The 24,701-nt window shown below is 31.6% G+C and overlaps 2 protein-coding genes across 2 annotated transcripts; one reads left to right on the forward strand and one right to left on the reverse strand.

The window, feature by feature from the left end:
- Positions 1-2,816: 2,816 nt before the first annotated feature.
- LOC131852905 (neuralized-like protein 2) lies at positions 2,817-4,962 on the reverse strand. Its single transcript, XM_059203652.1, has 2 exons — positions 3,949-4,962; positions 2,817-3,071 (listed from the first exon to the last, which is right to left on the reverse strand). The coding sequence occupies exons 1-2, from the start codon at positions 4,640-4,642 to the stop codon at positions 2,962-2,964; spliced, it is 804 nt and encodes a 267-aa protein (XP_059059635.1). The 5' UTR covers positions 4,643-4,962; the 3' UTR covers positions 2,817-2,961.
- A 9,405-nt stretch (positions 4,963-14,367) lies between these two features.
- LOC131852906 (leukotriene A-4 hydrolase-like) lies at positions 14,368-24,259 on the forward strand. The gene is made up of 12 exons (XM_059203653.1): positions 14,368-14,473; positions 15,099-15,259; positions 16,463-16,575; positions 17,843-17,982; positions 18,624-18,735; positions 19,306-19,526; positions 20,273-20,471; positions 20,917-21,138; positions 21,547-21,697; positions 22,532-22,703; positions 23,145-23,366; positions 23,923-24,259. The coding sequence occupies exons 2-12, from the start codon at positions 15,142-15,144 to the stop codon at positions 24,143-24,145; spliced, it is 1,893 nt and encodes a 630-aa protein (XP_059059636.1). The 5' UTR covers positions 14,368-14,473; positions 15,099-15,141; the 3' UTR covers positions 24,146-24,259.
- The last annotated feature ends 442 nt before the right edge of the window (positions 24,260-24,701 follow it).

A 24,701-nucleotide genomic window follows, 5' to 3' on the forward strand; every position in this document is an offset into this window, starting at 1 on the left:
TAAGCCTCTTCAATTTTAATTTTAACGTTCTCTATAATCAAATAATTGATTGGGGAATGTAAGTATTCATACAGCAGTCACAGCCATCTAAATTCTCCTTGAAATCAAGCATCCAGCCAATTACTGAATAGTGTTTTTCAAATTGGTCTAATGCAATTTCCTGTCATGATAGTTTTATGCAAATATTGTGGCATCCATGAACATAATTTTTATTTTGATAAATATCAACAATTAAGCATTATTAAGTTCCTGTCCTTGAAGTTAACATAACATTGAGACTAGACACAGTTTTTTCAGATAAATATAATCTCTATAACTCCATGGTTTGTTTAGTTAAAATAGCTTAACTTAACGGACTGCTGATTTATTTACGTTGTAAAAAAACTATAATTTTACAAGGTCATGAAAATATAAAAAAAAATTCATTCCTCAGAACTTTGAAAGCAATATTAAGTCAATATTACATAATGTTGTGAATTTTAATAATATAGGATTCAATTTACTATTTATATTAAAAAAATCAGTCTAATGTCGATTTATGTTTGTTTTAATCAACTTAGATACTAGTTTTTACACGCAACGTTGTTCTCGTCGCATTTATTTTAAAAGTGGCAATTGGAAATCAATAATTTCTTACGATCATTCTTCATGCAAAATGTTATATGTAGGTACATATTTAATGATGCTAAAAGTGCTAAGGGGTAACAAACAAAATCACCTTCACGTTTGGAAAATTAAAACAAGATAATTAAGCGCTTTAAGTATGTACTAAAATAACAATCCGATATAATTACAATTATATATTTACAAATTTTATAATAACTTTTAGAATAATTACTTTTAAAATCAATTAAATTATTTTAAAACCCTCAATTTTGAATTTTGTCTATCTTTTATAGAAATGAATACATTTGGGAATGTTAACAATAAAAACAGTTTAAATATCGCAATTTCATATGCAGTATGATATGCTGTATTTTTTTAAAATCGACTTTTATGAAAAGTTGATTTATGAAAAAACTATAAACATTCAGTTAAAAAGAATGACAGAATTTATCATTTATTTACATAGTTCTTTATTCTATTACATTAGTAATGGTTTGGAGCATGGAATAAGTAGGTAATCAATACGTCTTAATGTATAAGACGTATTGATTAAATTAAATATATAAAATTAAATTAAATTATTAAATTAAATATATACATTTAGTTGCCAGACCGAGCCACAGAAAAGGCTGGAAAATGCATGTATTACAACAAAAGATGACAAGGTAACCCTTTAATCAGGAATACATTAGGTTGTTGTACCTTACAGCGACTCGATGCAAAATAAATCTCTTGGTAAAAGTCCTTTCCCCGAAGTCTTTTCCACACGTAATAAATGTTCAAACTGTGGTGTGCATTGCATTGTTTCTTACACCATTTGAACATGAACTGAAATTAACAGCTTTAATTTCAACGATACTTTCATATAATTGATTTAATTCCATATAAGTTCATTCACGATGTTTGAATCATTACAATTAACGAAAACAATAAAAAAAGTAACAGATCAATAAAGTAATAAATTTAATATATGCCTATTTTATAATAAAATTAATTATATACTTTATTCGCATATTTTAGTTTGAATCATATTGTTTATAATGAGGAAAAAAGGCATTGTAGTTTAACTACATATACAATAGTACTTCTACTCGTATAGCATATATACCCTAATGTTATGCGTATGGTAAAAAGTCAATTAAAAAAATATATCAAAACTTATAATATTAGGATATCCTAAATTGTATCAATATACTAGAGAGTGCAGAGTATATGAGTTATTATGAGTACTTTAACAAATCAGTTTAATAATAATCTGGATGGATACAGACGGCAAAATAACGGACGGTTAAGACAGTCCTGCCTTTTAGCACACAGTAAACAATGTTGTTAAATTGTTTTCGAGTAAATAAATAAATAAAATAATTTTGTTAATACAGTACCTAACAGGAGCTAGATATGTATTATTAGGTATATTTTAAATAACATCACCTATTTAATATTTTATTGAATTCTTGCTTTTTTTATGTAATTGGTATTGTAGAAAAACTGACACACGCTTATAACCATGATCAGTATCACAGATATCATTCGATACTAATCATGCATTGCCATTACAAAGTAATAAAATGTTTTTCTTCCATATCCTGTAATTTCACTCTACCCTTCAACTGAAATACAGCTTATAAAAGAAACCGCTTGGTAGCTGAAATAGGTGACTGAGGTACAGATGACAAACTCTTGGTTAGTAGAGAATGAAAAAACTAAAGACTGTTTTCCATAAATATTACATTTTGTAAATAATAAACATCAGGGGCCTAATTAATGTGATCACTAACTGAAATTAGTCTAATTTTATTTGGCAACTAGAATGTAAAAGCACCAATATCTTCAATAAAAATATAAGAATAATGAATACACATAATTTTGTATTTTTTTTACATGAATCTAAAACGCTTTAGAAGCCTTTTGTACTTAAACATATGTACATGTATGTACATTATGATACAGTTAAAATTAAATTCCCTTTTCACATGGTAAGCGGTCAGTTACTGATGGCAAAGTGTGTTACACATTTCCCTTGCAGATTTATGATGAGCTCCTGTAAAACTGGCTGCATTATAGAGGTATGCCTTTTGAAAAGTAATATAAAATGTATAGACCACTAACCTAAACTTCATTTATTATCATTATTTCTGTTCTATAAACTCCATCTTCGAATACATAACACAATAACTAAATTATTATAGTTCAAATTGAAAGCTATATAAATATTACATAAAAATTTGTTATCAATTAACTAATACAAATCCACTATTTTTATAGATGAGACAGAAACCTGAGAATGAAAACTTTTTGTAATGTCATTGGCATTAAAAAAGCTCCTTGAATTAGAAACAATATTCTGTGACTGCTTTACGATAATAAAAAGTCTTTTAAACATTTAGGCAATGGCAGCAACTTCACTGAGCCATTGTTCACATATTGTAATATTGCATCCCGGCACACATTCTGGAGTGTTTTTACTGAAATGAAAATATATATATATACTATATTAATATTAAAAAAAATAAAAATAATTTATTCATATGGGACATTTTGGCCATTTATGAACATCAAGTTATTTGTTTTTTTCTTCACCATCCAGTTCAGTATACATATTCAATTGAGAAGAACTGGCAAGACAACTGTTTTTTTTTAGTCAGTTAATTTACATTGTATAGGTGTCTATGTATAAATTAATTAAAAATCCTATGCATAAACAACTATTGCCATGCACATTTGTCATTTAGGTAATTAATTTGTGAGTAATGTGGCTTCGCTCAATATAACATGAGTATAATGTAGGGCATAGTAACTCTGTCTCCAAGATGTAATTTGTTTGTTGTTTCCCATATAAAAATACTAGAAACATTACTCTCTCATCAATTTAATACAAACATTTAGTAAAAGTGCATAGATATTACAGACAGACAGATATGTATATCACAATGAAGGTGATAATGGCTCTGTCTCCCAATTATCTCATCTAATAGTACTTCTACCACTAAGATAATTTTATTTTTATATATTTTTAAATGCTTAAATACATAAATACATGTTAAAATAATCACAGGGTAATATTAAATTCTACTATTAAATTGATAATACAACACTTTCATATCATGTAATAATTATATGTGGGCTGTGGAAATAATTTATAATATGAAATACTGCACTGTCTGAATAAAGGCTATTATTATTATTATCATAGAATTTGTGAGAAATAGAATGTATTCTTGGCAATAAAATTATCTATAATATAGCTTGAAGAACTTGAATATAACTTGTCAAGTTGTTGGTAGGAAGAACTTGATAACTCAAGGGACAAATTTAAACAAATAAATATTAGCGCACACTTACCACCATATAGTTGAACAATCTTGACTTGTTTTGTTGTTCCATAAACATCAACAACAGCATGCAAAGGTCCTCTTGTGTAAGGTATAGCCTTTGTGCATGGTCCTTGATCTTCACCATTAATTATGAAATGCATCTCAGCTAAATCACTCTCATCTTTATTCACTTTAGGGCATGGAACAAACATAACACCTATGCGACTACCAGCGTCCATGGGTAGAATACCTTGTGGTGTTCCATTTTGTGCTACTGTCTGTGGCCTAAGTACTGTCTTAGAAATGTAACCTCTCGGTGTTCTAACACTATGACCATCTCCTAATACAGATACACGAGGCTCATTCTCTCTCCGCCCACTTGTTCCTTGATTCACTAATTCAATGAGTACATTGTTTTGTGACTTTGAAATTGGGAATATCCATGACATACCAGTGTTAGCTAGATCAGGAAGTGCATACTGCGGTAATCCTTTGTGCCCTAATGCCGCAGTTTGCGGGTCGAGCAATGTTAACCCAAGTCGCATGTGACCGCTCCATCCGCGCTCTGTTTTTTCGATCTCCACAAGGAATATTTCGCCGGGCAATAATGGTTTCTCACTAAAAGTTAAGCCATGAGCAAAACTTGCTTTTCTAAATGCAACAGTGTTGTCTTCGAATAATATAATATTAGAACCATGATAATGATGAAATCTCGATAACATGTCTAAAGTTTGTCCGATGGACTGGCACGAAATGAAATTCTTATCTTGAAAACTAACGTAATATTTTTTTAATAATAGGAAATCGGAAACTCTACATTTTTGTTGTACAACAGATCGGAACCAAATCTTAAAGCGTCATTAAAATATTGAGAAAAATATATAATTCGAGGTCGATTATTGAGCTTTCAGCTCAACCTAGTAACAGTATACAACTAAAAACACTATAGGTAAACACAAACTGAAACTGCTTACACAAGGGACTTTCTTAAGAAATAATGTATCACTGTATTGTACTTTTTAGTTCAGATAATTTATGATTGCACTTAGCTTCTTTTTCTTCATATATTGAATTAAACAATGTCAATTAAAAAAAATAGTTTGCAATGCTATGCCAATGCCAGATAAAATTGCATGGAAATGCAAATACAATTAAATTAAAATTTTGCGATTCAATTCATACAATTGACAATCATAGACGACAGTGACATGACAGTGTGTCATATGACAACATCAATATTGGCTTTGACAATTTTGACAGTTACAACGACAGTCTGCTCTACAAGACTAAGTACAAGTTTTCATTTGAAGTTTTCTCCATTTGTTATACTGATCTCATTGTTCTTCGAAATCTTACTTATTAGTAAATAGTAAATTATTAGTAAAAGAATAGCCCGAGTTAGGAAGGAACCATTTTCTTGTATGGGATGGGGTATCTGTATGTAATATTATGTTATCTGTGATATTTCACAGATAACATAATATTACATACAGATACCCCATCCCATACAAGAAAATGGTTCCTTCCTAACTCGGGCTATTCTTCGGGCTATTTTATTTCGCCACCGTAGCCGCTAGATGTCGCTAGATCTGAATATATCGGATTACTATATATATAACAAAGCATGAAAATAGATGGCAGTCAATTCAGTCTACATGACATCTGTTTTACAAAGATATGTATATAATAGATATGTAGGTAACTGTATCGTGTACCTCATTAGGGACGATTCAAGATTCAATGTAAATGTGTAGGTATAATATCGTTAGCCGACACTCTGCAGATATGGCTTATGTGCCAATGTATATACCTATTATGTTATGGTTTATTTTACATTCCATGCCTATTTTTTTGATATGTTGTAACGCGTCTGCGCTATACGTATAGCCTGATTTTGATACGTTTATACTCGTACGTATCAAAATCGGGCTATACAATTTTTTATTTCAATCGTTATATGTATGAGACTGATTTTAGCTACAATTAATTTACTGGTATATACCTCATGTATTCTACGATGTACCCCTCTTTTACCTAATGAGAATTCCGCTATATCTTATATATAAATTTTGTATCACAGTGTTAGTTGCCATATTTCTCCCACATTTTGATGAAATTTGATATGTATACTTGCCAGGTCTGAGGTAGGGTTGTTATCTATTTTTTATACCCCTAAGTCATAGGGGTGGCCTACCCCGAAAAAATATTTTTTTGTATTATGGACAATTTTTTATTTATTTATAATGTTACATTGAAAATACATACACGCCTAAATTTTCACCCGTCATTCACCAACCCCTATTTTTAATAGCGATATTCTTACAAATATTATAAATGCTAAAGTAACTCAGTCTGTCTGTTTGTCTCGCTTTCACGCCAAAACTACTAAACTGATTTAATTGAAATTTGGTAGACAGATAATGTAGACCCTGAGAAAGGCTACTTTTTAATGCGAAAAAGTATATCTATTCTATTCTATATATATATATTAGTATACTATATAGAATAGTCTATTCTATTCTATTCTTTTTAAAGTCAGATCTTGTAAGATTAAGTGAACAGGGTCGGTCTAGGTTTTTCATTATTAGAAATGTGTAACGGGGTAACACGTTATTTAGTGCGAAATTGTGTATATTACAATAAAATTTAACGAGAAAATATTATAATGATGTCACTGGGACACTCATTGCCTTACTACTATATCGTCCGTTAGTCGCGTACTTTCTGGAAACACGAGAGGCGCGCTCCTATTGGTCGGTCGGCGCGGTTACCGCGCGTAGATGAGTAGATGAGGTACTTAGACGAGTCTCACGGCGCCGCAGCGTAAGTACTTACTATACATACGTAGTATACATATGGGTGTTACAAATGTTTTTATTACGAGTAATATTACTCTGTTATCTAAGCAAGTAATGTGTGCTTATTTTGAACTTGATAACATTCTGAATTACTCGTATATCTTTCAATATCTTTAGCGGTATAAACCAGGTTATGTACTACTACTAGTATTGTTAGTGAGGGATAAAGTTGATGAACAAAAATAAAACAATATTCGTATTAAAAATATATTCATCTAATATTTTTGGCATTATTTTTAAGTTTCTTCCAAATACAAGGGGTCTGACATGGGGTGTTATGTACCTACATTAAAAGATACTTTTTGAAATGTATGAAAGAAATGTATGTACCTACATTAAAGTATAATTTTTGAAATGTATGAAAGTAATGTATGTACCTACATTAAAATATAATTTTTGAAATGTATGAGATGTATGAAAGAAATGTATGTACCTACATAAAAAGTTCATTTTTGAAATGTATGAAATGTATGAAAGAAATGTATGTACCTACATTAGAAGATAATTTTTGACATGTATGAAATGTATGTACCTACATTAAAATATAATTTTTGAAATGTATGAGATGTATGAAAAAAATGTATGTACCTACATAAAATGTTCATTTTTGAAATGTATGAAATGTATGAAAGAAATGTATGTACCTACATTAAAAGATAATTTTTGACATGTATGAAATGTATGTACCTACATTAAAATATAATTTTTGAAATGTATGAGATGTATGAAAGAAATGTATGTACCTACATAAAAAGTTCATTTTTGAAATGTATGAAAGAAATGTATGTACCTACATTAAAAGATAATTTTTGACATGTATGAAATGTATGAAAGAAATATGTGTACCTACATTAAAAGATAATTTTTGACATGTATGAAATGTATGAAAGAAATGTATGTACCTACATTAAAATATAATTTTTGAAATGTATGCACCGTACAATAACAATACACGTTAAACATCATACCACAGAGTCATACGCAAGTTAAAACAAACAGCTATGATATTAATGAGAAAGGAAAATCACCTTTATGGTATTCGAGTTAGGGTCGATTTCTCTCTTTTTTTTAAATACTATTTTAATCTTACCAGTTGCCAGTATTCGAAGACAGATACGATTCGTACTCGATATTTTAAATTATTATGTAATCGATTTTTCAGTACAAATGTAAATAACCAACGACACTAATAATGTACTACTATATTCCGTTCTTTGAAACGGAACACTGCTATAATACAAAATAATGAAAATTTACTGTTCACAACGACTCATTAAAAGCATCATCGAATAATGCGCTGTAATAAAATCCTGTTATCGATTATTCAAAAAAATCGATAATACATGTATTTATTTTTAATATGACAACACTTCATACATAGGTATTATTGGAAATAGTATTACTTGCTTGTTTGGCTATTTTTAATTTACTTAAACAATTTTTATATGTTTAATTTACAATAATAATATATTAAGTGCTTATTATTGGAAAATATAAAAAAGACATTTAATTAGGCCGATACAAATGACGACAATGCCATCTATGAAAGCATTTTGAAAACATTGAGCCCCGTATTAGCACTGATTAAAGTGTAATTAAGTACTGGAAAATAACAAAATGAGTAAATATATGAAAATTACTTTTCTAAACGCATTATTTCATTTTAACATGTATATATAACTTTTTAAAAATTGATTAAACATTTTTGAAAACACAGTTTTGTTTTTTAAAACGTTTGCAAAACTATGAAGAATTCCATCGATACCAATCACGCCATCTATATGCAACTTTTAGCAATAATAATGGCTACTTCCTCATTGAGTGCCACTGCTAATATTTTAAATGCGAAAGTTTGTAAGTATGGATGGTAGAATGTGATGTACTTGGTCGATGGAAAAACGACTTGTTTAGTATAAATAGTTTATTTTGTTAATATAATATTACGAATGTACAATATAGTTTTTTTTGACAATATATATTTATCATCTTAAAGCGGCGATCGAGTGAGTAGTGATGTGCCAGTGTCACCAACAAACTCCTCCTCACAACACTATTACTAGATTGTGATGCCCAGACAACTTCTCAGTTGTGATAGTCTTGGTCCTGGTAGTCGTTTAGTGAGTAAGTCAGCTTCCATCGTTTTTGTGTCCATATATTTTACTTGGATCACTCCCTCTTTAACACTATCACGAATAAAGTGTAGTTTCAAATCGATATGTTTCGACTTCGATGTGATTATCGGATTCTCACTCAACTTTAGTGCAGCTTGGTTGTCATTAAATATTACTACAGTTTGTTGCGAAATGCCCAAGTCTTCAAATAGTCTTTTTAAGTAGATTGCCTCTTTTGCAGCTTCAGACAATGAGACATATTCAGCTTCGGCTGTTGAAAGTGCTACACACTTTTGTTTTCTTGATGACCAACTAATACATGAGCCAGCATATTTAAAGCAATATCCAGAAAATGATTTTCTGTCCATTTTATCTGCACCCCAGTCAGCATCTGCCAGTCCATATAAATTATTTGAGCATTTCTTTTCAAATCTTAAACCAATAGTTTTTGTACCTTTCAAATATCTGAGAATTCTTTTTGCGCATTTAAAATGTTCTTCATCATAGCTATCATTGAATTGAGATAGATAACTTACGGAGTACATAATATCAGGTCTAGTAGTTACGGCGCAATACATCAGTGTACCAATCAAGTTTTGATACGGTAATTCTCGTTTTTTCTCTTTATTAGGTTTTAATGTCAAACCGGGTTCGATAGGTGTGACAGCAGCTTTACATTGTTCCATTTTGAATTTATTTAAAATAATATCTATGTATTTTTCTTGACATAATTTTATTGAATCTCCTTGGTAACTGATATCTATACCAATTAATCTATTTGGTTTACCTAAGTCTTTCAATTCAAATTTTGTGGCTAAAACATTTTTGATTGTGTTTAGCGTTTTTGAACATGAGTAAGCAATGAGTATGTCGTCTACATATATAGCAACTATGATTTTCACTCCTTTCGCTAGTATGTAAACGCATGGATCTGCTTTCGATGGTTCAAAATGTAATGCTTTCAGTTCATTATCTAGTTTTATGAACCATTGTCTTCCAGATTGTTTTAACCCATATAGAGCTTTTTTAAGTAAACAAATCTTTTCATTATTATCAGATTTTAAATCTTCAAGCATTTTCTTAGCTTTATTGTATATTATCATGTCATTTTTATCTATTTCGTCTATCATAATTTCCATTAAATATTCTTCAAGACAGTCAGGAATTTTCATACTTATATTTTCATCTAATTCGCCATTTAAATAAGCAGTAGTGACGTCCATTTGATTAAGTTGTATTCCTTCTTGTACAGATAAACTTAGTACTGATCTAATTGAGCTTAATTTGGCAACTGGAGCAAATGTTTCATTATAGTCAATCCCTGGTCTTTGGGTAAAACCTCTCGCTACAAGTCTTGCCTTTTTTATTTCTGTATCATTAGGACACATTTTCTTTTTTAATGTCATTTTATGATCAATGACTTTTGCGTCTTTTGCTTTTTTCATTATCTCCCATGTACCATTTTTTACATGAGCTCTGATTTCAGCTTTTATGGCGTCACGCCAATCCTCATTTTTTTCTTCTTCACATAGGTAAGTCATTTCATATATATTTTCATTGAGTTCTTGTACATTATTCAGAACGTAATCATTATATCGCGATGGTAGTCTTCTCTGCCTACGCGATGTATGCATATTATCTTGATTAACTTGTGAAGTCTGATTGTCATCTGTTTCATTTCGCTCTTCATCACTTGTTGAGATCTCTATATTTGATTGTGTATGTTCATTAGGTATCTCTAATATTGGTGTGGAGCTGGTAGACGGTAAAACAGGTAAGTTTTTATTATTATTATTTATATTTTCCATTTCAATAATTATATTTTTATTTTTATTTTCAGGTAGGAGTTTTTCTTCGTTATTGAAGATATCAAAGTCATCACTTGTTTCACTTTCATAGTACATTTTATTTATGAATTTTACATCTCTACTAATATTTACTTCATTTTTATTTGGTATGTAAATTCTGTAGCCTCTTGAACTTTTAGCGTATCCAACAAATACTCCTTCAATTGCTTTCGGTGAGAACTTTCCCCTTCGTTTCTTTATCAGAACAAAAGCTTTTGTACCAAAAATGCGTAAATGATTTGCTGACGGTACTCGTCCCATCCATTTCATAAACGGTGTTTCTTGTTGTAAGGCTTTAGAAGGACTTCTATTTATAAGATAGTTCGCTGTGAAAATAGCTTCTGCCCATAACGAATTAGGAACTTTTGATGCTATAATCATGCAACGGGCTTTATCGAGTAGAGATCTATTTTTTCTTTCGCTTACTCCATTTTGTTGTGGCGTATATGGTGTCGAGAGTCGTCTCACGATGCCATTATCTTTTAAGAATTGTTCAAATTCTTTTCCACAATATTCTGTTCCGTTATCGGATTGTAATGATTTGATCTTTTTATTCCAAAAGTTTTCTACTTTATTTTTATATTCTTTAAATATTTCTAATACTTCATTTTTTTGTTTTAAGAAATATATGCAACAATATCTAGTATAATCATCAATAAATGTCACAAAGTATCTGGAACCAGCCAATGATTCATGTGGCATAGGCCCACAAACATCCGAGTGTATTATTTGTAGAGGTTCATTTGTTTTTATAGCTTCATGACTTTAGAATGGTAGCCTGGTCAGCTTTCCTTTTATGCATGTTTCACACGGGTCTAGTTTTCCATTTGTCAATTGTATACCTCTTATCAAATTTTCTTTGTGTAAAACTTTCATATCATTTTCATTTAAGTGACCTAGTTTCTGATGCCACATAGCATTCTTTTCATTTTTTATTGCATAAGCTGTGTTATTTTTGTCACATTTTACATAATATAATCCATTATATTTTTCAGCAGTAAGTAGTATATCACCTTCATTGTTTTTTATTAATGCCTTTTTCTTTGTAAATAATACAGAATTACCTTTATCAGTGATCTTACTAACGGATATTAAGTTTTCAGATATATCAGGTACATATAATGTGTCAGCGAGATTGCATTTATCACCATCTACCTTAATTGTTACTTTTCCTTTACCTTTTACGTTAGCGGTGTGAAAGTTAGATGCCAACTTTAGCAATCCAGTTTCTGATGATAGGTTTGTAAATTTTTCTTTTTGATAGGTAATGTGTGATGTGCATCCACTGTCCAATACCCAAGAATCTGTATCAATGTTTTCTTTACAAAGTGATAAACATACATTTAATGTTTTTTCTGATTTTTTGTCTTTATTATAATTACTACTTTTATTATATTTATTGTACTTTTTCTTACTCCAGCAGCTTTCAGTGGAATGGCCCTTTTTGTTACAGTTTTCACATTTTATTTGTTTCAGATTTTTATTATTTCTGCTGTAAAATACTCCATCGGATCTCTCTGGTTTGTTAACTTGTTTTCTAGCTTCACCTTCTTCGAGTATTTTTACTTTTAAGTCTTCCGGATTTGGTAATGTATCCCTAGATTCTATTGCAATTCTAAAGTTTTCATATGCACTAGGAAGGCTGTATAACATCATAATACTCAATAGTAATATCGGCTAGTTTATCGACTATGTCTAGGAATTCATTCAAATGATCGCGAATATCGCTTTGAGAGTCCATTTTTTGTAAAACTAATTTTTTTAGGAGGGTTGCTTTTCTAGCGGGACCTGAACTTTGATAAGATGATTTCAGTTTATCCCAAATCTCTTTTGATGTCTTACATGTTTTTATTTGTTTTAATTCTGATGGAGATATTAGTAATAATATTTCCGATTTTGCCATCATATCGGATTTTTGAAATGCTGCGATAGTTTGGGGACATGCATCTGTTTCTAGGGAAATTTGTCCACTAACATATTCCCATAAATCGGCTTTTATAAGCACTGCTTGTGCCTGGAGACACCATGTATCATAATTGTTTTTATGTAATGGTTCGATTCTATACGTTGCCATTTTTTATATTATATGTTTCTATTTATTTCATAACTTTGTCGAATTTTCTTACCATACGCTCTGCTACCATTTGATGTACTTGGTCGATGGAAAAACGACTTGTTTAGTATAAATAGTTTATTTTGTTAATATAATATTACGAATGTACAATATAGTTTATTTTGACAATATATATTTTTCATCTTAAAGCGGCGATCGAGTGAGTAGTGATGTGCCAGTGTCACCAACAGAATGTTATTTACTCTTTACTACTGAACAGATTTTGATAAAACTTAAATAGTGTAAACCTGGCACTAAACATGACATTATGTTATATATATATAACTGTGTAATTACTAATCCTGATAGGATTAGTAGGATTTCATGGGGAAAATTTATTATGGAGACCCGACGGTTTTAGGCGTTAGACTAACTGTCCGACTCTAGCCGGTTATAAACCATAGGTACCGCATTTTTCCTCGGCGCGTAGTGCCGGCGTCACGGGACCGCTGAGCATTCTAATACGAACCCGAATATTTATTATTATAGGTATATAAATATACATATATAATATTTGCGAATAAAAATGGTAGCGTGAGCGAGCTTAACTCAACACGTGTAGGAACTCTTCCAGTAACATGCCTCCGCTTGGGAGATACCGGACAAGGGATGGGAACTGCTCATCGGAATATGAAATTCCCTCCTCCCCCCGACTATGTAAACCCAGCCCCATAGTCACTCGTCTGCTCCACATGTGTTTCTACAATGTTAGAATTACAGCAAGAGCGGGCCTCCAACGCGGCGGTTGATGGCTGGAACGGAGCACACAAAGTGTACAGATTCCTTGTCCAATTTCATTAATATTTTGGCCTTCCGACTTGATGTACAACCTCAATACCTGTATGTATATAGTGAGAAAGATGGCGTCACATGGAACGCTTTTGACTTCGATTTACATAAAAGCTTCTTCATTTTTTTCTTATTTTACCTTGTGACAGTTGGTAACAGGAAAATAACAAAACTAATTATTGATTTTATCGAGATGATAAATTCCTAAGCACCAAAATCACGTTTAAATATAAATAAATTTGTCTTATATGATAAATATAAATAATTCTGTCTAAGAGCTACCATATGAACGAATAGATAGTTAGTAGATACATAATTTTAAACAATGATCAGGTATATCCAAAACTCACATTTTTCACATAAATCATAAGAGCAATAATGGTGAATTATAGGATCAGTTAGCCCATTTCGCGAGTTCACCTGAAATTAACCAGGTTTCTAGGGGCACAATCGACAGACATAATCGCAAAAGGGGGAGTAGTAGGTATTAGTCCTCCATATTAGTAATAGGTATGACGATTAAATCGAAATTTCAGTTTTCAGTCCAAACCAACAGTAGATTCAGACTCTATTATTTGGAAACAAGTTTAATACTGCACGTGCAGTCGATACAGAATACAATCTTGTTTCCTTATTTGTAGGTATAAAGCTATAGATACTCCATAGGAGGTTGCTCTTTACCGGTTCTCTATTTGTGTCCGACGATATTAGCATTGCATTCGCGTCGTATTAACATACAAAACTCAGAATACTATAAAAGTGGATCTTTAAGAATCACAAAGTTAGTTAATCACTACTCGTGTACGGAGTGTATACCTATTTTAAGAAAAACCTTGTAAGAGTGATTATTTTATTTGAGCAACATACGAGTAGAAATTAAGTTCAAATTAATTTAATTAACGCATTTTTATATAGTTAGTCAATTATTTCATTTATATAATATACAATATAAATATATTAAAAAAAAAATTATTGCAACAATTGAGAATTAATATAAAAAATAATACTGCTGTTATTTGTTCGAAATGTGCAACGAATAACAACAGTTTGAAAATTATTAATCTCTAACTATGTAATACTCCTAAATCTCAATATTATTGTACACATATATTGTATACATATGTAGTAAAATTCAGAGTCCAATTTTTCCAATCAAGATTTACCTAATACATTAATTAACAGTCGTAGATGGCGTATTATTTAAAATGAAGAAGAATAATTATTAAATAACCCCTTTGGGTTATTTTTCTAAAATTTCCTTAGCATATACATTGAAAAAGATATTATGTGTTATAAAATTTCATTCTAATTAATTTTTACGTGAAACGTACAACAAACACACAAACAAACCGTTTTCGCATCGCCACGATTTCGTTATACGTAACGTTAATAATAAACATAGTCTACTTGAAATATCCTTGGAGTTAAGTAAATAATAATATTAATTCTCATAATTTAAGGTTGTCATACACCGCATGATATTGCAAGAAATTAAATTATAGAATGGCGGGTAACTGTGTTTATGCTATGTTACCATGTTTTTTAGTTCTGTTACATTTTATCCAAGTGAGAGCCATGGGAGCCTTGAGTCCTCTGGATCCTTCGTCGTTTTCAAAGCCTGGTAAGTTAAAAGCTATTTTTAAATGAATTAATGAATAGTTATATGTTATGGGGAAGTAATACGATGTTGTAGGTTGAGGCGATATGTATTATAGGTATATTGAGGGAGTGTAAGCATGAACAAACGAAATGTACGTTATAATATTGATCTTATATAGGTACCTACTAAATAACAATAGTATAACACAGTTTGTGTAGTGCTTAGTAGAATATGTAGTTTGTCTTACCGGCCCTAATTCCAAGTATTGCTGATACGATTGTCTTTCGAGTGTCTACGTAACTGTGTCCTATGCTAATGCTTAAAATCTCTTATACATACAGTATCTAAATGTTACGAGTATAGACTATAGTGGTATACCAAACCTCGATTATGAAACTGAAAATATAAAATTTCAGTAATATCATTTCGGAATTTAGTTTTAAACTCGTATAACTATTACAGAATTGTACCTAAATATATAAATACTAGCTATCCCGGCATGCGTTGTTTTGCCATATAAATTAATAACGCTATAAAAAAAATAGGGGTTGATGATAGAAGGGTGAAAATTTAGGATTGTATATATTTTTGTATGTTTTGTCATAAAACAAAAGACACTAAAAATTTTGTCTAAAAAATAAAAAAAAAATTTGGGGAGGACTACCCCTAACATTTAGGGGGATGAAAAATAGACGTTGGTCGATTCTCAGACCTACTCAATACGCTCACAAAATTTCATGAGAATCGGTCACGCCGTTTCGGAGGAGTATGGGAACGAAAACTGTGACACGAGAATTTTATATATAAGATTTATAAATCTAACAAAAAAAATATAAGAGCAAAGATACGATTGTCATTAGCTAGATACTTATGATATTAATATTGGTTACATTTCTGGGATATAAGATGGGAGGGAGTGAGACACGACAATAATCAGGATATTTTGATTAACTGTAATTTAATTTGTACACTGGGGGTTACGAACAAATAATTTATAATATATTTTAAATTATTTGTATATCTAGTTAGACTAGAGCTCTGAGGTTTATACTAGATATGGATACAGAATTATTGATGATTTTTCCAAAACTGACCCAGTTTGTTGGAATAACTTCTAACTATTCCAGCAGAAGTCACAAATTAAGTAGCGCTAAGAATGTAAATCGGATTTGTAGCATATAACTCGTTTCATATGATATAATAATTCCAAAATTTATGTTTTAGATTTGGCTATTATGAAACACGTGTCGATATTTTGGAATGTAGATTTCGATAAAAAAATTTTGGATGGATCAGTTGCAATTAATTTTGAAGTATTGCAAAGCACTAGTGAATTGGTAAGTTATTTATTTTGTTTATATACCAAAGTACTTAGGTCTTATAGCTATCCTAATATTTGGTAAATGTCTTGCTCTTAGCGTGTCAAGTAATTTTTATTCGAATTCAAAGAATAGTAAGTAATATTTTTTTATAAATTAATGTTTAAAAACTTACAAAAATATGTTAAAATTATTGTTATTTATTGGAAAAGTTCATTACCTACAAATGGCAGTATTGGGTAGATTAGTTATTTCTAAATGGTTAAAAAACGTAGTCCAATGACCGTAAATTAGAATAATATACCAATCCCAGCCCATAATATTAACGAATGTTATGAGATCACTTGGGATACTGGTGCAAAAACTTGTATTTAAACTTGTTCTATCTTGATAACTTTTTTATTTTCCTGTTAACGACTGTTGTGAGGCAAAATAACAGGAAAATATCAAAGTCAAATCAGTAATCTAACATGAAGCAGGTACACTAAAATATATGAATGAAATGTAAATTTCATGTCTCGTTCGTGTCCATCCAACTTTTTAAAAGATCTTTAAATTAATTCCGGTTTCGAACTTATAGTTATACCTGGGAAAATATTATTGGTGGATAATAAAATAGGGGGTCGGCGTTTATGGTATGGCGAAATGAAATTTGAATTTTATGCGGTTCAATATTATAGATCTATTTGGTTTATAATAAATAAATTCTAATTATTGTCACTCATGTCATATAGCTACCTACAGCATCTCTGTGCCTAAATAAAACTGCTATCATAATCTTATCATTTTTGTTCTGTTTGTACCTACTAACACAATTGTATAAAACCTATTCCTTTTTAAAATGCTAGTTAAGACCTACCTAGTTCAAAGTAGTTTTAGATTTTAATCAAAATCGGGCCAGAGAGGACGCCTATGAACATTACAAAAATTAATTTGTATTATATACCGAACTAATAAAATTGAAACGATATGTAGCATGAAATCATAGTTAGGACAAGCAAAGAATTTTGACGACTCTTAATGCAGCAATAGGTACCTACAAATATATTTATGAATATGTCTACGTATTTGTATTTTCGTTCACTTTTCTATGTAAGTAGGTAGGTAATAATATCATGAATGTATTTACAATATTTATTTATAATATTTTTATGTGACCCTCAGTATGAAGCTAGCACAAACTAATTTATTTTGGACTAGATGCGCTAAGCGATAAGTACGGGTTAAAAAAGTCTTATAAAAAATAAAATTAACATTGATACCTGTTTAATGCATATATTTTCAGATATTAGATGTAAAAAACTTGACTATAGAGAAGGTAGAGTTGGACGGTACACCTTTACAGTACAAAGTAGATAATGAAGTGCCTCCTTTTGGAGCTAAGCTAACTATTACCCTTCCCAAACCGGCCGCTACCGGGGATAAGTAAGTAATATATGTAAATCTTATTTACGTTTATTATAGATGATTAAAAAAATGTTCTTTGATTTCCTATGAATCCTCGACCTAAGTTATATCGCAGAACAGAGCCGTCTTACTATTATAGACTTTACGACTGTACTGACTGACTGACTGTACGGGCATACAAGTGCGCCTTGGTAAAAGAATTGTGTTTTATCAATTTAAGTATATTAGTTTTATTGCTCACAGTTGTGTTGACTACAATGCGAAGCATATGTTTATAAAAGGATCTAATGAATATGCCACGCGTATCAGTTGATATAATTATGCCATTTTTACAAATAGTTATAGGTAATAAATAATATTAATACAGAACTGTACGTTGTAACTAAGTTGTGCAAGATAGGAGTCTCTCCACGGCGCACCTAGAAACGGCTTAACACGGCAACGCAGTGTCTAAACTAGCCAATTTCTCTTGTTTGTCTCCACAATGGCAACCCAAACTATGAACCCTGTTGTCTAAAAAATGCAACTAAAAGCGCAAAAGTCGTCGCCTTTTTCGGGGGTAAATACATTTAATTGCCACTGAATCTAAGAAGAAGTTTTTTGTGTAAATACATAGATATTTAATAGATACCTTTTTACCTCCAGCTTATTGATTTCAGATTAAAAATAATAATAAAATACATAACGTCGCCTTCGGCACCAGGGCTGCAATGGCTGAAACCAAAACAGACATTAGGGAAAACACATCCTTATGTCTACAGTCAGGGTGAGGTGAGGATATTTAAGATAATAATGTGAATTATTACCAGCATTAATTTAGCTTTTACGTTTAAACTAACTATATATGTATTTGTGTACATATACTTTGGTGTGCTTCAAAAAAGTTATAATTAGTTTTAATTATCCAAAGAAATTTATGGATTAGAACGAAACGCTTAGCTTTTTTTTTTTAATCTGGCCAACACTAAAAAACTGTGTCAATTTAGTTTTCTGACTGTCTCTCCCATGATGGAAACACAGATAACAAAGCACCTAACTAATCTGTTGCAAGGACACATAATTTGGGAACAGAAAATTGGCACGAGGGTCCTGATTTGAATATTCTTTATGCCAAATCAATCAATTCAATAATTTACGGAGATTGTATCTTATTTGTAATTGCACTACTCTGTCTCATGTCCCTTTCAACTTACAAAGCAAGATGCTCGGCGGATGATATAGGTACGAAAGAGGTACAACCGTATCTACCGAGATATTAATATACAGTACCCAGACGACTTTCTATTAAGACTATCTTACTAGATTACAGACTGTTTTGAATATTGCTCACACATTTTTCAGCCAGTCCATGCACGTTCAATCCTGCCATGCCAAGACACACCAACGGTGAAGTTCACATATGACGCGGAAGTGACAGCGCCCAAAGAGTTCACGGTGCTCATGAGCGGGCTCCGAAGTGAGCCCAAGAACAACAAGACTTCTTTCCAGCAGTCGGTACCGATACCCGCATATCTAGTGGCCCTGGCTGTGGGCGTTTTGGAGTATAGGAAAATTGGACCAAGGTATGTAGCTATAATAAGTACTATCTACAGTTCTAACACTTATAATTCGATACTTATAAAACTCTAATAACCCTGGACAATACACACCGCCATCTAGTTCCAAGATAAGCAGTTTTTGTGGCATGGATATGAGAAAACTGATAGAACTTGTGACCATCGGAAAGTAGGACGGTGTGCTATTCCGCTATAACCTAATAAAATTTGAAACCACTTAAAAACATGATTTTTTTACCTAATGATTAATCCTACCGTCCAATTCAGCTACTTGAGAAGAACTAATAAGAGACTTAATTGAAATTTTTTTTTTTTTTTCACAAAGGTTAGCTTACTTGTTGTCCATTATAACTCTGTCATGCTTTGTAATGGGAAAGAGAGAGAAACCGCCTCTGTTAAAATATACTTATGTATTTTTTATATACTGGAACTGGAATGGCAAGCAAGTTAACTGGAATGGCAAAAAAGTTGAAAACATCGCTTTAGATGATGTAGTAGCTGACCAACGCATTTTCATCTGGACCACAAGTCCCGGTTTTTGCACCATTTTTCATTGCAGTTCCGCTGCTAATAATCGTAGCTTGATGTTATTTAAGCCTCCCTCGACAATTAAAAGGCCATCCAACATTAAAAGAATTTTCAAAATCGGAGCTGTAGGAGTATACCCCGAACATCCAAACTCACAATCTTTGCTACTTTATATTTAGTATATGAATGAACCACAGAAATTTTGGAAATCCAATATGTTATAGATCACTGGTGTGGACAGAAAAAGAAAACATTGAAAAAAGCGAGTGGGAGTTAGCAGAAGTAGAGAACTATCTGCAAGCTGCTGAGAAATTGTGCGGCAAATACGAATGGACCCAATATGATGTGCTAGTGTTGCCGCCTGCTTTCCCGCATACCGGCATGGAGAACTCTTGTCTGACTTTCCTCCCGCCATCAGTCTTGGTATATAATAGCACATCAATACCTAGGTCTTCATTAATTATAATTGCAATTATTAAAATAATTATAGATATAAAAGATCATGTTTAATAAAATAAATAAAAAAAAACTACCGCTCATCTATTTGTGCTACTTCTCTCTCGTCTTTAGTGGTTGCTATATTTTACTATATCTACTATAGTGCACAATAACGTATGTATTCTTAATTATTCGGCAAAGTCTCGTTTTACTGGAAAATAATTCTACACAGAAGGCTACATCCTAAAGCTCTGAAATTTCCGCTAGTTAACAGATTGAGCAAGTAAAACGACGACATAACAAGGAACAACAAATCAGGAAGCATACTTAGAATATATAACACAAAGCTAGGTTTCTAAATTAAAAATTAAATCTTGCAAATATCTTATATCCATTTACTAGCAATAATTAAAACATAACTTTCCCTCAGGCCGGCGATAGGAGCATGTCACACAATGTTATCCACGAGATCATGCACAGCTGGACGGGTAATCTCGTGACGAACACAAACTTTGAGCATTTCTGGTTGAACGAAGGTTTCACTGTGTTCCTGGAGAGGAAAGTTAGCGCCTCATTAATATCTGACAAAGAAGAGGCAAGGAAGAGCAGAGATTTTCATAGTCTACTGGGTCTGCAGGATCTAACCGATACTGTAAGTCTGTTGCTTTCATATTAGTATTTAAGACATTAAACAATATACAAATTTAAGTATAAATATTGGTGGGATTTAGTGGTGAATAGGATTTAATAGTATGATGATGAAGTTAGGTCAGTTATCTCATCATGTCGAATTCATCTGATAATTATGTTTTCAATCTACCTAACATGGTATTTTTCACTCAATGGGACTAGCAGGTTTTTTAATGATTGCTAGTGTGAGATGGTCATGATGTCAGGTCAGTTATCATGGCGAATTTATCAAGAATGAATAACAATGGTTTCTACGGTATTGATGCCTATGCATTAATCGGTAGCTATCTACCTCACAATCGCTTTCACACTAGGACCGTAATTTCCGTATGACAAAAAAATATTTAGATCTAATTTTGTTTTACTGCAGGTTAAAGATCACTTAGGAGTAACAAATCCCATAACTCGTCTCGTGCCTGACCTGACCGGCGGCGTGCATCCAGACGACTCGTTCTCTAGTGTGCCTTACGAGAAAGGATCACTTTTCCTGCGTTATCTTGAGGATTTATCCGGAGGACCCGGTACGTTATAGAAATAGGTATTTATACAGTAAATAATACTCTGGACTTACATAAGCCCAGAGTATTATTTATTACGTTACTACTAGTATCCTTGGACCTAGGTAAGGACTGAGACAAAACTATGTACATGTCGAATTCTCCTAAATTTAGCCCATATAAAAACTTAAAAATTTCTTTTAATTGGTAGAATATAGAGATTTATAATAAATAATATAACTACTTTAGAAAATCTGTCTGAGCAGTTCTGATTTTTGCGAACAACTCTGCAATTATCTCCGAATTCGCGTAAACTTAGATCGGAGTGTTTTATACATAACACTATTATATTATATACTATTATAGTATCATGTATGCGTATAGTAGATATAGAAATATTTACTTTATTTTTATGTATATTGAATTAGTCATGTAACAAACCATAAACGAATCTTAAAGCTAGGCAATATGCATAGATTAAATTCAATATAACATCAGTTTAAAAACCACCTATGATAACTCAATATTAACATTCGCTGCAGATGCCCACATAAAAAGCTTATGTAACGTTAATTCGTGTTAATATTGTAAATAAGTAGGTACTTAGTAAACTATTGCGTTCTGAATCATGAGTAGTACATTAGCAACTAAGTACACATATGTATATAGTTTTAAATATAAGTGTATTTTTATTTTACGTTTGAATATTATGTAATGCAAATTATTGTGATGATAATAATAAATAAATAAATAAAAAAAAAGATAAACACACTCACACCATTCTACAGTTGTTCGTAACTAGTCCTAGTAAAAACTAGTTCTTAAATAACTAAAATATTTTTTGTGAATATATTTCAGACGTATTTGACGATTTTATGCGTTCATACATAAAGAAGTTCCGAAGACAGTCAATAAACAGTGAGCAGTTTAAGGCATATCTACTCGACTACTTCAAAGATAATCAGAATCTGAAGACGGTAGATTGGAATACTTGGTTGTACACCAGTGGCATGCCACCGGTAATACCTGAGTAAGTAACTCGAAATTAATATGATGATATAAGTGTAACCTATAGGTAGCTATGGGATCCTAGTTTTCTACTCTTAATATATTTTCCACTTTTGCCGAAATTTAAATTCCGAATGTTTAGATGAATAAAAGGTATTTTATATTTAAATATATAATTCAAATTATTAGCACAATAAACATTTATTGCAACAGAGTTTAGTTTCATAGGATCAATTAAGGACGTTAATTAAATTAAAATTCAGTTCGTAATAGAAAATACCAAACTTCCGACGCGTCCGAATGTCCGAATCTGAACTAATGAGAACCGAATTTGTAATTTTGTAGTAGATAGTCTCCCTGGTTCCTCAAGGAGTGAAAGTGAAAAGTCTTGTCTTAAATATGTTTTTCTTTATTATACGCAAAATATTTCTTACTTCTAATGCCTATCTTATTATTCTTACAGCTACGACACATCTTTGGCAAAGGAGGTTTCAAAACTTCTATCAACTATTTACAATGATAACACTACAATTGACTACAACGACGTCAAGAAGTTTACACCCCACCAGTTCATCCATCTATTGCAGGAGTTGATTAATCGATCACCACTCACTGTCGACAAGCTACGGACCCTCGGAGAAATATATAAAGTCAGTGAGAGCAAGAATGCGGAAATTGCATATAGGTACATTATTAATTCTTTATTCAAGCTTAAACAAAGAATCTAAGTAGATACAATGATACAACGCTTCTAGCATTAGTAATTGTCGATTTAATTAGTATGTACTTAGAAACCCGATTTCTGGGACCAAAACTGCAATCTGCATATACATTAACCCGAGTTATGGGAATCCAGTTGCATTTTGGAAGCTTACTGCTAAGTCACTAAAATGCGATAACTTTAAAAAATATTCACGCAATTTTTATATACGTGTTGTGATAAGTCCTACTTATATAATTTCGAGATTCGGATCATCAAAATAATCGATAAGTTATGGTAAAATATCATACCTGCTTATAGTCTGTGTTCAATTGTATATTAATATTATAAAATAAATGTATATAGGTAGTCATGTTGATTTAAGTTTCATAAGCATTGATTTTGGTGGTCATAGATATTTACATACAGAGTACAATTTCAATGTGTTCATATAATTCCTTTTATCAAAATTATGTAAAGTATAGACTGCAGTAGTGAGACTGCAGTATATTGTTGTATACATTAAAAATTATTTTTTCAGATGGTTGAGATTATGCATTCGAAGCCGAGATCTTTCAAAACTGAATGACGTGTTCGAGTTCGTCAACAACCAAGGCATCATGAACTATATAAGACCTATCTACAGAGACTTGTACGATTGGAAGGAGGTTAGAGAGCAAGCTAGAGAAAATTTTCTCAAACAAGAACCTGACATGTTTCACGTGGCAGCATACACTATCAGACAAGATTTACACATCAATTAATTATATTGTAATATTGCTTTGTATTAAGGTACAAAAATGTAGGTACCCATAATAATGATTCTGTGAGGAAACAGGTAATTTTGTATGTTTCGAAAAAATAAAAACATTTAAATATATTTGTGTATGTGTTTTTATTTCCTCCTAGATTTTGAATTATTGCTGATTTTGAATATACATACTTCGAGTAGAGACAGTAATACAGAGGCGGATCTTCCTAAGGGCTTTTTGGGCTGTAGCCCAGGGCCCCAAGGATACAAAGGGCCCTCACTGAAACGATATTTAGATTATAAAAAATTTCTAAATGTTAAAAAAACCTATCATAAGGTTGGCAACCCTGAGATCAATCAACCCACACAAGTGCGTGTCTATCGAAAGGAACTGGGAATTTCTGGTCGCTTGTTTTTGGTCGGTGCTTTTTAGTTGAGCAATATAATTAGGTAGGCCCCTAAGTAGATTTAGCCTAGGGCCCCACAAATTCACGATCCGCCCCAGCAGTAATAGGGGATATTACTGCAGGGGCGGATCGTGAATTTGTCAATCGTCAATCCGCAACGCG

Source organism: Achroia grisella, unplaced genomic scaffold (assembly GCF_030625045.1).
Source record: "Achroia grisella isolate CSIRO2021 unplaced genomic scaffold, CSIRO_AGI_Agris_v1 utg869, whole genome shotgun sequence".
Taxonomy (NCBI): Eukaryota; Metazoa; Arthropoda; class Insecta; order Lepidoptera; family Pyralidae; genus Achroia; species Achroia grisella.